The 16,052-nt window shown below is 38.2% G+C and overlaps 1 protein-coding gene across 1 annotated transcript in view; it reads left to right on the forward strand.

The window, feature by feature from the left end:
• ADAM18 (ADAM metallopeptidase domain 18) overlaps positions 1–16,052 on the forward strand; it is a 135,485-nt gene that overhangs the window by 98,878 nt on the left and 20,555 nt on the right. The window contains exons 15-16 of the mRNA XM_027962623.2: positions 5,101–5,206; positions 9,470–9,653. Coding sequence (XP_027818424.2) covers positions 5,101–5,206; positions 9,470–9,653 — 290 coding nt within the window. The remainder of the gene's footprint in view (positions 1–5,100; positions 5,207–9,469; positions 9,654–16,052) is intronic.

Below are 16,052 nucleotides of genomic sequence, written 5' to 3' on the forward strand. Positions count from 1 at the left end.
GACACTGCTTAGTGACTGAACAACAGCAGGGATCTACACCAACAGAGCTGTAGGTCCTAGTTAGCAGTTACAGCTGAAACCAAGGGATATGCATGGAACCAGATTCTGAGAGTCCTTTGTCATAAGACTGGATCAGGGCCATAAGACTTGGTAGGAGAGAGTTTATTGTTATGGAATCATTCTCCCAAAGTTGAGGAATCAACATTCTGTATGGATACTAGAAGATAGTAAACATTTTTGCTGGGATTGTTTCCAAAAACATTGAAAATAACATGATGGCCCATTCTAGGTGACTTCAGTACAGTTTAGTTCAGCTGCTCAGTCCTGTCCAACTCTTTGCGACCCCATGGACTGCAGCACGCCAGGCCTCCCTGTCCATCACCAACTCCTGGAGTTGATGCAAACTCACGTCCCTTGACTCAGTGATACCATCCAACCATCTTATCCTCTGTTCTCCTCTTCTACTCTCACCTTCAGTCTTTCCCAGCATTAGGGTCTTTTCAAATGAGTCAGCTCTTTACACCAGGTAGTCAAAGTATTGGAGTTTCAGCTTCAGCATCAGTCCTTCCAATGAACATTCAGGACTGATTTCCTTTGGGATGAACTGGATGGATCTCCTTGCAGCCCAAGGGACTCTTAAGAGTCTTCTCCAACACCACAGTTCAAAAGCATCAATTCTGTGCTCAGCTTTCTTTATAGTCCAACTCTCACATCCATACACGACTACTGGAAAAGCCATAGCTTTGACTAGATGGACATTTGTTGGCAAAGTAATGTCTCTGCTTCTTAATATGCTGTCTGGGTTGGTCATAACTTTTCTTCCAAGGAGTAACTGTCTTTTATTTCATGACTGCAGTCACCATCTGCAGTGATTTTGGATTCCAAAAAATAAAGTCTGCCACGGTTTCCACTGTTTCTCCATCTATTTGCCCTAAAGTGATGGGACCGGATGCCATGATCTTAGTTTTCTGAATGTTGAGCTTTAAGCCAACTTTTTCACTCTCCTCTTTCACTTTCATCGAGAGGCTCTTAAGTTCTTCTTCGCTTTCTGCCATAAGGGTGTTGTCATCTGCATATCTGAGGTTATTGATAATTCTCCCTGCAGTCTTGATTCCAGCTTGTGCTTCATCCAGCCCAGCATTTCTCATGATGTACTCTGCATATAAGTTAAATAAGCATGGTGACGATATGGTGGCCCATTCTAAGTGAATTTTAAATGAAAGAATTGCTGTACCACTTAGTGGAGTAAAGGAAGGAAAGGCTCAGGGAAGTGGATGTTCTATAATGTACATGCTACTTATGTAAGGCCAAATAATTAAGCCCAACAGGAAGGACCATGGCCTTGGGATGTGCTGGTGAGAAGGGTATCAGAATCACCATAAATTTCAATAACGGCCTTCTCTGTAGGCCAAGGCAATGATGGTAGGAGGGGATAATATAGAAGGAGGTTCACTGATGGTAATTGGCATGATAAGCTCTTGAAAAAATCAAGATCAGATAGTAGTGCCTGGAACAGCTGGATAAAATTATTATAATAAGCATCAGGGACAGAGTAGCAGATGTGAATACCTGATTTACCAACTGTCAGACAGATGGCTAATATTATAGAATATAGTTTCTATTCTGTTGTGTTATATGGGCAGCCTACAAAGGTATAGTCTTCTTTGTACCATCAAAGAAAATAAAGAATGGATGACTGAGAGACTAAAAAGGATTACCTTACTGAATATCATAATTCCCTGTTCAAATTCTAAGCAACTTTCAGAAACCCAGTTTCACCATGGTCTCTCCATGAAAGCGGGCACTTAGAGGGGTCAGAAAATGATTAATAACCCTTGCCAAGTTTCAGTTTATAAAGGGTCCCCTAGATTCAAAAGTCCATTTGGTAGTTCTTTCTCCGTCCTAGAGTGTATTCTTGGAGTTCACGTCATGGTAGTTTGTGTAATGGCATCATTAGGTCCTTGGTCAGTTTGGGGAGGCCATAGAGAAAGTCCTTCCAGAAATTAGTGCTTTGCTTAAAGGTGTAAAGGATGCAGACTTGTTGGCTATATAATATCTACACTGAATGACCAACTGGACCCTTGCAGAAACCAGAGGGTTCCTGGAAGATAACAGTATCTATTGCCAATATCAGCAAGTAGTAGATTAAGTAACTGTACCTGCTCTGCCAGTGTGGTGACTATACTAGAGCAGATCAACATGACCTTAGATATGTGGTAGGAGTGCAGCCATTGATTTGGCAAATATATATATTCTTTTCTATTCCTACCTGAAAAGAGAAAGAGAAGCAGCTTGCTTTCACATGGAATGGATGATGGTATTAATTTAGGGTTAAAATATAGCTGCATTCAGCCACATGTAGATGAAGAGATTTGGACATCCCAGAAAAGGTCATGTTGATCCACACTGTCACTGATTTTTGTGCTAACCTGGCTAGATAAGCAAAATGTAGCTAGAATGGGCTTCCCTCATGACTCAGTGGTAGAGAACCTGCCTGCCAATGCAGGAGATGTAGGTTCAATCACTGGGTTGGGAAGAGCCCTTGCAGAAGGAAACCCACTCCAGTATTCTTGCCTGGGAAATTTCATGGACAGACAAGTCTGGTTGGCTAGTGTATAGTATATAGTTCATGGGGTCACAAAAGAGTCAATCACCACTTAGTGACTAAACAACGACAAGCTAGAATGTATGAGGACTAAGTAAAATACATGTGCTACAAAAGGGCAGGAGATACACTGAAGGAATATTTAGGAACCTGTCATATCAGCAAAGTTTTAGGAGTCCAGTGATCAGGGGCATGACCTGACACCCTCTAAGTAAAAGACAAACCCTACGTATCTTGCATTTCATATGAAAAGAAACAAGTACGGTACCCAAAGGTGGTCTTCTTTGGGTTCCAGAGGCAGTAGATGAGGAAGTGCTGCTTGATTCCATTTACCAGGTGACACGAAATGTTGCTAATATCGAAGGAGGTTAAAAAAAACAACAGAATAAGCCCCTGCAGCATATCTAAGCTGCAATGCAAACAGCCCTGCATTTTGAATCATAAAACACAGAAGACCCATTACTAGAGGTGTGGGTTATGAGAAAAATAAATGCCATGTGGTGTTTCTACCAAGCTTCTTAGGAAAATAGCAGGGTAGTTCCCTGGGGTTCCTGAAGCAAAGCTGTGCTGAACAACCTTCTGAACCACTGGGGAAGCCCATTCTAGCTGCATTTTGGAAAACTGCACTAACTTGAGAAACAACTCTGGGCACACTATTGGCCCCTGTAGAGATAAACAATCTGGCTTTCAGATATCCAGTGATCATATGCTGAGAACTACTCATCATAAACTCAGTTATGTCAAATCCCTTAAGTCAGATGGTTCGATAGATACAAGTCATGCATTCATCCAGATTCAAGCTCAATAAAAATAGAGGCAGAAGAAAAATTCATGAACAGGAAATCTAGAACAGTTTGTCTTTCTACCTTCTTATACCTTTGCTTCTCCTTGACTCTTACCAATGGATACATGGGATTTCATTATGACTGGTGGATGCAGAAGGAATAAGCCTAGGCTAGTTTTATAGGTGTGTTGGCTCAGTAACTGGTTATAAGTTGAAAAAAGATAGTAGCCACGCTGCAGTCTCACCTGGGAGGATGCCTTAAAAGATTTTGATCATGTGATCATTCATTTCCTATGAAGAAGAAATGTTCAGAGAATGGATTATAGGTGTATTTATGGACAGTGACAAAGGGCCAAGGTGGTTGGTGGTGAACCTGGATGCAGAGAGATTAGATTATAGACAAGAATTCTGGGATAGACACATGGGCATGAACAAGAATGTGAAGATCTTTGTATTAATCAATCAGGTTAACCGTCATTAAAAAACAAACAAACAAACAAAAACTCACTCACCATGGTTTAGGCACAGAACAACCAACTGGACATAATGACTTTCTAGTTTATATCAGTTAGCACCTGTCATCATCCACCCAAGTACCTGTAGGATGAACTTTATTTTCTTTTATTCCTGTTTCTGAAATAACTGATTTTTTTTCTGAGTTTGCCTTATCTCTTTCTTGACTACTTGCACCATTTGGTTAAATTCAGTCAAGAGTAATTAAGACACATTCTGTTTCCTGACCACCTTGCACAGGGAAGTAAGCTCACTAAAGACATTATTTACCTTTAAATTATTGAGAAGATAGTTTCTCAAGAAGTTTCAAAATTGCATACAGGGCATTACTCTCTTTCTTGCCATCTACTGGCAGGCTTCAATTGCAATGCCACATTTTAGGTGCATTTCACAGTAGAATTCCACATCTAGGTACCAGTCTTTCTGTTTATTGAAATGGAAATAAACCTCAAATCTCTGAGATTTACGTATCTAATACAATTACTCTGCTATATTCTGCTCTGCCTTCACTATGACACTCAAACTGATTAAAGAGCATCTACTTAAAGCCTTGCTTATCTTGCATTAAGCAAGATAAGAATATGGCACCCCATCTACTAATTCTGAAGGTTTTACCACAACTGATGTTTCAAATCTCTCATTTCATTAAGTAGAGCAAGTTACAAGGTCAAGCCTGATGTACATTGGACTAGGAAAGAGGCATTCCCACAGGGAGGGGTCAGGAAATTGTTTTTAACTATAAGATACTTTGCTATGATATAGATAATCATTTTCTATTTTCTATCAGATAAGACAATCATTTCTTTATACTTGCATTGACAGGGTGTGTGCTAAGTCTCTTCAGTGATATCCAACTCTGTTTGACCCCATGGACTGTAGCCCTCCAGACTTCTCTGCCCTTGGGATTCTCCAGGCAAGAATACTGGTGTGGGTTTCCATGTCCTCCTCCAGGCAGTCTTCCTGACCCAGTTATCAAATCTGCTGTCTCTTATCTCTCTTGTGTTGGCAGGAAGTTTCTTTACCATTAGAGCTACCTGGGAAGCCCATCGACAAGATACACATAGGAAAAAAAAAAAAAAAAAGCATGACCAAGACCACAATATTTTTGTTTATGCCATGAGTTTCATTAGCTTTTTATTGAGAAATATTTTATTTGCATTAAGAATAATAATTTAATGGACATGTTTTTCATTTTAAGGTGCTCAAGGTGCTCCATTTGCCTGTTTTGAAGAAGTTAACTCTTTGCATAATAGTTTTGGAAACTGTGGTTTTAAAAATTCCCAACCATTACCTTGTGAGCAAAAGTATGTATATAGAAAATGACTGTTTCATTGAATTATAAAATGTCTCTATTTCTTGTCAAGTGACACTAAATAGTAATGGACAATAAATTGTGTATCTGGAGAATAGTTTCAAATAACATTATGTATATTTTCCTTTTATGCAATTTAACTCTTTTTTACTTATCTTTTTTTCCCTGTTAATAAGGAGACTAAGAGAAGTTTGGTGTTTATTACTGAAGGTAGAAAGTGGGCTCAGTGCAGAGGGAACAGATGGAATCACTCATCTCCTAAACTGAGAGACACCTTCCCTGCCATCTCTTATCTTCCAAAATTTGGAAGAGAACACGTCCAAAATCATTTTTTAATGCTAGCATTTCCCTAATTCCATAGACAGACAAGGGCATTACCAGAAGTGAAATAAGAGGCCAATATCCTTGATGAACATAGACGAAAATATTGACAAAAAAACAAATTTAACAAAACTTTAAAAGGAGCATAAACCATGATCCAGTGGATAATATTCCAGAGGTATAAGGATGGTTTCGTATCCACAAATCAATCGATGTGATACACCATATTAGTAAATAAAGGGATAAGAATCATATGATCATCTCAGTAGGTATAGAAAAAGCATTTGACAAAATTCAACATCCTTTCATTATACTAACTCTCTTCATATTAGTATAGAAGGACTGTACCTCAACATAATGAAAGCAATAAATGAAAACCCACAATTAACACTACACTTAAAAATAATAGCTGGTAGTATTACCCCTGAGATCAAGATCATGGCAGTAATACCTTCTCTTGTCACTTCTGTTTGCTATAATACTGCGGTAATAATAAAAATGAACTCATAGAAACAGAGAGTAGAAAAGTAATCGCCAGTGGAAAACAAAAATTGGTAAAATGATACATGCTTTCAGTTGTAAGATGAATAAGATCTGAAGATCTAATGTATAACATGGTGAAAACACTATATAATTATTATATAATTAGGCAATAGAATTATATAATTATTATATAAATGAAATTTGCTGAGAGTAGAGCTTAAATGTATTCAAAATAGGATTTTTGTACACAAAAATAGGATAAATACATGAAATATTGAATGTATTAATTCACCTAACAGGGTGAATCATTTCACAATGTAAAGTGAAAGTGAAAGTCACTCAGTTGTATCCTACTCTTTGCAACCCCATGGATTATACAGTCCATGGAATTTTCCAGACTAGAATATTGGAGTGGGTAGCCTTTCCCTTATCCAGGAGATCTTCCCAACCCCGGGATCAAATCCAGGTCTCCCGTATTGCAGGTGTATTCTTTACCAGCTGAGCTACACGGGAAGCCCAGGAATACTGGAGTGGGTAGCCTATCCGTTCTCCAGTGGATCTTCCCAACCCAGAAATTGAACTGCTGTCTCCTGCATTCATGGGGTTGCAAGGAGTCAGACAGGACTTCACTTTCACTTTCACTTTCACTCCTGCATTGCAGGCAAATTCTTTACCAACTGAGCTATCAGGGAAGACCCTCAAAATGTATACATGTATCACATCATGAATTTGTATACTTTACATACTTTATAATCTTGTCAACTATACTTCAATAAAGCTAGAAAATGATAGCAGGAGATAAGTTCTGGAAATCTACTATACAACTTAATTCCTATAGCTTTTAAAAATATGTTATTGTATACTTAAACTTTTCCCCAAAGTTAAACCTTTTATTAACTGTTCTCACCACATCCATAAAATAATTATTATAATACAAAGGGCAAGAGGAAACTTTGGGAAGTGATGGATATGTCTATGTCCTTGATGATGCTAATAATTTCGTGGGCATGTCCTTATCTCCAAATTCAAGTTTTACACATAGGTATAGTTTTTTGGTGGTGACTATAAAGAGTCAGACATGACTGAGTGACCGAACTGAACTGAACTGATACCTTAAAATGCCTTAAAGAATAGTAACAGAGCCACATTCAAGAACTAAGAGAGGACATAGAGACAATGTTGATTAAAAAAAATAATAATAAAAGGACAGAAAGTAGGAAGAACATGTTAAAAAAAAAAAACTGAGATAAAGTCAAATGCTCCAGAGGGAAGTAGGACTTTCTTTAACTCCTAGGAAAAAATCAGAAAAAAATTTGTAAAACCCTTAGGAAAGTACCACACTCAGCATGGCTAAAAAGCAACTTGGTTCCTTTATGAAAAATACAAATGGCTGAAGAAGGTGTTTAGTTCAGTGGGACTGAGACAATATCCTGCACCATCTGCCTCCACATGAGTCTGCTACGGATTAATTATGATGTGTAGAGAATGCAGAAATTCCCACGTGCCCCAACACCGGAAAATTAACAGATTAAAAGAGGAAGCCTGGAATCATGAAGTGAATGCTGATGAAGGGAGATCTCATGAAGAGAGCCTGATAATCTCTAAAAGATGGAATATAACCAGCCACACCATATTAGAAAGCAATTGAGAGCAGACTGAGTTACACCACAGAGGATGCCCACAGAGGCAGGAGGTGGTGGTAAGTCAGCCTCAATTTCTCTCTGATGACCAGAGGTATGTGTGCACCATACATACATATCTTGGTCTAAGATACGGAAGAAGGAAAAGCAGAGGTGGAAGGAACTGTGAAAGTTAGCAAGCATGACAAGTGGACTTCATCTGAGATGATGGTAGCATATGAATTTTCCCAAAGTAAAATCACTAGATGAGATTGGAATTCAATAGCTCAATTCATCTGCTTTCAGCAGATTCTAGGAATTCAAGCAGATTGCCAGTTCCAAGAATTCAACCATAAATGCAAATTTTGAGAGAATGTACTTGGAAGAGGGGTTTGTATCTCAATAGCCAGACTAGAAAAAGATCTATCATGTAAAGTTGGTTTAAGATATTTTGAGATACATTCTATACAAAGAGAATAGAGCAACAATAAAAAGAAGTATTTCAATCTGAGAAACAAGAAAAATGAGACTGGAAGGAGAGAAACTTGGGAAAAGATTTAGAAATGGAATGCCACTCTCATTTCAGTCTTCACGTCTTGATGCGTTCTTGCTCAGTCATGTCTGACTCTTTTGCAACCCCATGGACTGTAGCTCACCAGGCTCCTCTGTCTGTGAAATTTTACATACAAGAATACTGGAGTGGGTTGACATTCCTACTCCAGGGGATATTCCTAACCCAAGAACTGAACCCACATCTTAGCAGGCAGATTCTTTACCACTGTGTCACCTGAGAAGCCCTCACTTCTTGATACCATTAAACTAATCTCTGTTATTTTAAAAGGACCTCCCATGGAGAATTCCCCAGGAGTTCAATAGTTAGAACTCCATGCTTTCACTGCTGAGAGTATAGACTTAATCCCTGGTCAAGGGACCTAAGATCCTGCAAACCACAAAGCCAAATAAATTAAAAAAAAAAAAAAAAGCCTCCCCATGGTCTTTTAGAACAAAGGGATGAAATTTTCCAATGAAAGACATTTAAAGAGATAACAGTGACATGCTCAACAAACACATATCAATAACTAAGAATTGTTTTTTCAATTGAGGATGAGAGTTGGTAGATTTGAGTGATTCCAAGAGCAGGAAGTGACATCAATTATTTTCCAGGGCATAAACTAGGAATATTGGAAGTCTCTTAGAGAAGCCAGTATTCTACCCATTGATAAGTAAATAAACTATTTATGGGATAAACTCTGGTAGGGCTTATGCCAAATATGGGGTCTAAAAGTTTCTGGATTCTCAGGGAAGGAATACAGAATGACTGGAAATAGCAACATATTCAAAGAATCTTGGGATCAAAAGGAACAGTCTGTATATTAGATTGATTTACTGACTAAAGATCATGGCCATTATAGTGAGCATAATTAGAAGGGTCTCAAAATATGCACAAAGTATAAATAAATGCAGTCAGCCACTCTCAACAAACCAGCAGACTGCTCAAGCTTTATCAAAGTGGGAGCAGGTGAGGAATTTTCTGAGTGTGATTGGCGTAATGGGCTAGATAACAAAACTGAGTACTTAAATGGGCAACAAAGGCATGTCTGAACATCTCAGTTCATTGTGTAGATTTCAGTTCTGCTGCTTCTGTGCCAATTAATCGTATCACATTCAGATGTGCACCCTAGTGTACAGTGACATTTGGCATTTTTCTGATATTTTTTACTGTTGGTTAAACAACATGTATGTTAGCATTGATGTGATACAATACTTATTTAAAACTTAAGTTTCATTAAAGGACAGAATGATAAGACATAGTTTTGTTTCCCCCTCTCCAGGGATGTTCTTTGTGGAAAGTTAGCTTGTGTTTGGCCACAAAATAGTACTTATAGAAGTGATGTTCGATCTGCAGTTTATTCATATTCCCAAGGACTTCTCTGCATAACTACTGCGTCATCAGTGAGATCAGGTGGAGGAGATTATACCTATGTGGCTGATGGCACCGCGTGTGGTGCACAGATGGTAACAAGCATGTTCACTTGTATTTACCTGTGTTAAATTATGTAATTATCAGATACTATATTCCATGATGACTATCCCAATCACACAGAAAGGATTTGAACCTGGCGCTGCCATTTAGTTCCCGTGTGATATTGAAAAGATCATTAAACTAAGCCTCGGTTATCAAATCACACTGACTTTTTGGATTAATCTGTCATCAGTCCTCATGGGAGAAGATGCATTTTTAAGCACAAGAGTCTACTGACAGTTGATTCTTTTTAGATCTTTGAATTCTAATGGCTTTAAATCATAAAATTCTAATTTTGTGTTTTTAATTTTTCGTACTTCAGAAAAATCATAATTGAGCATTCATATTTTATCTGTATTGTCAAAATATAAGTGTGAGAAATTTAGAGGACCCAAAGCAGAAGTCTGCCCTGGGAGAGCATAGCTATAGCGATGTACGAGCTCATGTTGCGATGTACATGTAGTACTATTTATGTAGCTAAAAAATAAAGGGAGAAGAAAAGTGATTCAGAAGCTCAGAGAGTCAGTCTGAAATATGAGTGCACACATTCCAGAAAATATAAGGCAGCAGTTGTAAATCAGTGTTTTATGTAAATGGCATTTAGTCCTTATGTATTAAAAATAAAAGGTTAAGACGATTAATCAAACAGCCAGTTTTTCTGTCTGCGTTGAGCAGTCCTATCCCCTTGGGAACTTGCCTCTTATGGTCAGCATCTTTAACATGGCTCCAATGCTCCCACTTCCTGATATTCACACCCCATGTAATCCTCTTCGTCTGTGTGTGCACTAGATATACTGACTGGCTTCTAAGAAAGAGAAGATGGTGAAAGTTATGGAATGTCATTTATAAGATGAGTTTTAAAAAAGACAGTGACTTCTGTTTGGCACGCACACTTTCTTTCTCTCACCTTCTCAGCTTGCTTGCTTTGCTAAAGCAATTTACATGGTGGAGAAACTCATATAGAAAAGCTTTTCATGGCATCGATTTGTCAATTTTTCCTTTCATAGAACATGTGTTTTGTGTCAAGTCTAATAAGCCTAGTTATAAGTTATAGTTAGAGTTATAAGCCCTGGGTCATGAAGATAGTCTCACAGATTTTTTTATTTCTAAAAATGTGTAATATTGTGTTTTACATTTAAGTTTGTTTTACATTTGGTTTATTTTCAGTTAATTTACTTTAACCTGAGGTTTAGGTTGAGGTTCATTTTTTTTTACTTTTGTCAAAAATGAATTGAGTATATATTTGTGAGTCTGTTTTTGGATTGTCTAGATTGTTATATTAATCTGCAGGTCTATATATCTACAAATATCATGTTCTCTTGATTACTTTAGAAATTTCAGTTCAGTTCAGTTCAGTTCAGTGGCTCAGTCGTGTCTGACTCTTTGCGACCCCATGAATTGCAGCACGCCTGGCCTCCCTGTCCATCACCAACTTCCAAAGTTCACTCAAACTCACGTCCATCGCGTCGGTGATGCCATCCAGCCATCTCATCCTCTGTCATCCCCTTCTCCTCCTGCCCCCAATCTCTCCCAGCATCAGAGTCGTTTCCAATGAGTCAACTCTTTGCATGACGTGGCCAAAGTACTGGAGTTTCAGCTTTAGCATCATTCCTTCCAAAGAAATCCCAGGGTTGATCTCCTTCAGAATTGACTGGTTGGGTCTCCTTGCAGTCCAAGGCACTCTCAACAGTATTTTCCAACACCACAGTTCAAAGCATCAACTCTCTGTTTTCGATACGCTGTCTAAGTTGGTCATAACTTTCCTTCCAAGGAGTAAGCATCTTTTAATTTCATGGCTGCAATTACCATCTGCAGTGATTTTGGAGCCCCTCACCAAAAAATGTCTGACACTGTTTCCACTGTTTCCCCAACTGTTTCCGATGAAGTGATGGGACTGGATGCCATGATCTTCGTTTTCTGAATGTTGAGCTTTAAGCCAACTTTTTCACTCTCCTCTTTCACTTTCATCAAGAGACTTTTTAGTTCCTCTTTACTTTCTGCCATAAGGGTGGTGTCATCTGCATATCTGAAGTTATTGATATTTCTCCTGGCAATCTTGATTCCAGCTTGTGCTTCTTCCAGCCCAGCGTTTCTCACCATGTAGTCTGCATATAAGTTAAATAAGCAGGGGGATAATATACAGCCTTGACGTACTCCTTTTCCTATTTGGAACCAGTCTGTTGTTCCATGTCCAGTTCTAACTGTTGCTTCCTGACCTGCATATAGGTTTCTCAAGAGGCACGTCAGATGGTCTGGTATTCCCATCTCTTTCAGAATTTTCCACAGTTTATTGTGATCCACACAGTCAAAGGCTTTGGCATAGTCAATAAAGCAGAAATAGATGTTTTTCTGGAACTCTTGCTTTTTTGATGATCCAGCAGATGTTGGCAATTTGATCTCTGGTTCCTCTGCCTTTTCTAAAACCAGCTTGAACATCCAGAAGTTCACAGTTCAAGTATTGCTGAAGCCAGGCTTGGAGAATTTACTTTGCTAGCGTACGAGATGAGTGCGATTGTGAGGTAGTTTGAGCATTCTTTTGGCATTGCCTTTCTTTGGGATTGGAATGAAAACAGACCTTTTCCAGTCCTGTGGCTACTGCTGAGTTTTCCAAATTTGCTGACATATTGAGTGCAGCAGTTTCACAGCATCATTTTTCAGGATTTGAAATAGCTCAACTGGAATTCCATCACCTCCACTAGCTTTGTTCACAGTGATGCTTTCTAAGGCCCGCTTGACTTAGTAAGCTTTAATAATAAGCAGAGTGATTCTTCTCAGTTTACTTTTCTTTCAAAATATAGTTTTGGTTATTCTAGGCCCTGCACTTTTCAATATAAACTGTAAAATAAACTTATGCCGTGCCATGCTAAGTTGCTTCAGTCTTGTCTGACTCTTGCAACCCTATGGACTGTAGTCTGCCAGGTTTCTCTGTCCATGGGATTCTCCAGGCAAGAATTCTGGAGTGGGTTGCCATGCCCTCCTCCAGGGGATCTTCCTGACCCAGGGGTTTGAACCTGGGTCTATGTCTCTTGCATTGACAGGCAGGTTCTTTTCTGCTAGCACTGCTTAAAGTGGGTGGCAAAAGAATACTGGAGTGGGTAGCATATCCCTTTTCCAGTGGACCTTCCCCATTCAAGAATCCAACCAAGGTCTCCTGCATTGCAGGTAGGTTCTTTGCCAACTGAGCTATCAGAGAAGCCCTATTAGTTGTTCAGTCATATCTAACTCTTTGTGATGCCATGGACTGTAGCCAGCCAGGCTCCTCTGTCCATGGATTTCTCCAGGCAAGAATACTGGAGTGAGTTGCCCTATCCTCCTTTAGGGGAATCTTCCTGAACCAGGGATCGAACCCATGTCTCCTATGGCTTCCTCATTGTAGGTGGATTCTTTACCTCTGAGCCACTGGGGAAGCTCAAATAAACTTTTATGAGACAACATAAAACTCTTCAGAAATTCAATAAGAATTATGTTAAAACTGTAGTTTAATTTGGGAAGAATGAATATCTTTATTATGTTGAATTTTTCAATGCATGAAAATGGTAAGTCGCCTCAATTATTTAAGTAGTCATTGATTTCTTTCATGAGCATTTTATAATTTTTAAGGTATAGATGTTGTGTATCTTCTATTTGACTGCATGTCAACATTTTATTCACTTTGGAGTAAGTATAACTGACATTGTGTTTTTAATTTCATCTTTCACATGTTTATATAAATGTAATTTTCAATATGTTCAACGTGCACCCAAAACCTTGCTGAATTATTTTGTTATTTCTAGAACATTTTTGTAGAATCCTTAGAATTTTGTATGTAGACAATCACTTCATTTTCAAATAAAGACAGGTTTTTTTGTTTATTTTGTTTTTTGTTTGTTTGTTTTTTCTGCTGCTGATGCTAAGTTGCTTCAGTCGTGTCTGACTCTGTGCGACCCCGTAGATAACCTCCCACCAGGCTCCCCTGTCCCTGGGATTCTCCAGGCAAGAACACTGGAGTGGGTTGCCATTTCCTTCTCCAATGCATGAAAGTGAAAGTGAAATCTCAGTCGTGTCCAACTGTTAGCGACCTCATGGACGGCAGCCCACCAGGCTCCTCCATCCATGGGATTTTCCAGGCAAGAGTACTGGAGTGGGGTGTCATTGCCTTCTCCATGTAACTTTTATTTGTTTCCTTGCTTATTCCACTGGCTAAAACTTCATGTATTATGTTTAACAAAAGTCTTGAGAATAGACACACTTGCTTTCTTCCTCATTAAGGGGAAAACATTGTCGTTTACAGTCAGTTGTTTTACTAGGAGTAGGTTTGAATATGACCCTTAGCAACTTGAGTAAATTCCCTTGTATTCCTTGTTCACTCAGATTTGATTTTTTCATTACAAATAGATGTTGAATGTTGTCAAATACTTTTACTTTGTCAATTGATATAACTATGTGACTTGTATTCTTTTATAGTTCTGTTTCATCTAGATGATCTGAAAAGCAATATTAATGGTATTTGAGAAATCTAGATTCCTAAGAAAGATTGGAATTTGTAAAGATAGGGCATTTTCCCTTATTGTAGGTTAGTTATGTAGTTTGATAAAAATGAGGAAGCATAGGTGATTAAATTCACATGGAGAATTTTGGAAAATGGATCAAGATTGCCAGAGACTTTGATCATGACTGTTATCTAGGAGACTTAAGGGTGCCAAACACCTCTGCGCAAGTTTTTCTCTTAACGTTTTAAATTGGATAAAATGTACATAGCATAAAATTCACACTTTTAACCATTTTCAAGTATCCAATTCAATGGCATTAAGTGCATTCGCTTAACCATATATAATCTGTTTCACTAGTCAGTTTGTCTGAATTTATGCCAGAACCACGTGGTTTTCATATAGTGCTTACTTTTTTTTTTTTTAACTGAAGTATAGTTGCTTTACACTGCTGTGTCAGTTTCTGCTGTACAGCAAAGGGAACCACCTTATGTATACATATACCCTCTCTTTTTTGGATTTCCTTCCCATCTAGGTCATGACAGGGCACTGAGCAGAGTTCCCTGTGCTATACAGTAGGTTCTCATTGGCTTTCTATCTTATCTATAGTATCCATAGTGTATTATATGTCCATCCCAATCTCCCAACTCATCCCACCCCTCCTCACCCTTGGTACTTATGCATTTGTTTTCTATGCTAGTGTCTCTATTTCTGCTTTGCAAATAAGATCATCTATACCATTTTTCTAGATTCCAGATATATGCTTTGATATATGATATTTTTTTTTCTTTCTGATTTACTTCACTCTGCATGATGCTCTTGAGGTCCATCCATGTCTCTGCAAATGAGAATTTTGTTCATTTTTATGTCTGAATAATATTCCATTGTATGTATGTATCACATTTTCTTTATCCATTTCTCTGTTGATCAACATTTTAGTTGCTTCCATGTTCTGGCTATTGTAAAGAGTGCTGCTATGAACATTGTATATGTCTTTTCAAATTATGGTTTTCTCTGAATATATATAGAAGAGTGGGATTGGTGGATCATATGCCAAATCTATTTCTAGTTTTTTAAGGAACCTCCATACGGTTCTCCATAGTTGCCGCATAAATTTACATTCTCATCAATGTGCATTGAGGTTTCCTTTTCTCCAAAAGGTCTCCATCGTTTATTGTTTGTTGAGTTCTTGATGGTGGCCATCCTGACCTGTGTGAGGTGATATCCTGCTGTAGTTTTGATTTGCATTTCGCTGATTTTTAGTGATGTTGAACATCTTTTCGTGTATTTGTTTGTCATCTATATGTCTTTGGAGAAATATCTATTTAGGTCTTATTTTTTATTACTATTTTTTATATTGAGCTTAATGAACTGTCTGTATATTTTGAAGATTAATTGTCAATTGCTTCATTTGCAAATATTTTCAACTATTCTGAGGGTAGACATTTTGTCACATTTATAGTTTCTTTTACGGTGCAAAGAAAGCCTTCTTCAGTGATCAATGCAAAGAAATAGAGGAAAAGAACACAATGGGAAAGACTAGAGATCTCTTCAAGAAAATTAGAGATACCAAGGGAACATTTCATGCAAAATGGGCTCGATAAAGAACAGAAATGGCATGAACCTAACAGAAGCAGAAGATATTAAGAAGAGGTGGCAAGAATACATGGAAGAACTGTACAAAAAAGATTTTCATGACCCGGATAATCACGATGGTGTGATCACTCATCTAGAGCTAGACACCTTGGAATGTGAAGTCAAGTGGGCCTTAGAAAGCATCACTATGAACAAAACTAGTGGAGGTGATGGAATTCCAGTTGAGCTATTTCAAATCCTGAAAGATGATGTTGTGAAAGTGGTGCACTCAATATGCCAGCAAATTTGGAAAACTCAGCAGTGGCCACAGGACTGGAAAAGGTCAGTTTT

This window comes from Ovis aries, chromosome 26 (genome assembly GCF_016772045.2).
Source record: "Ovis aries strain OAR_USU_Benz2616 breed Rambouillet chromosome 26, ARS-UI_Ramb_v3.0, whole genome shotgun sequence".
NCBI lineage: Eukaryota > Metazoa > Chordata > Mammalia > Artiodactyla > Bovidae > Ovis > Ovis aries.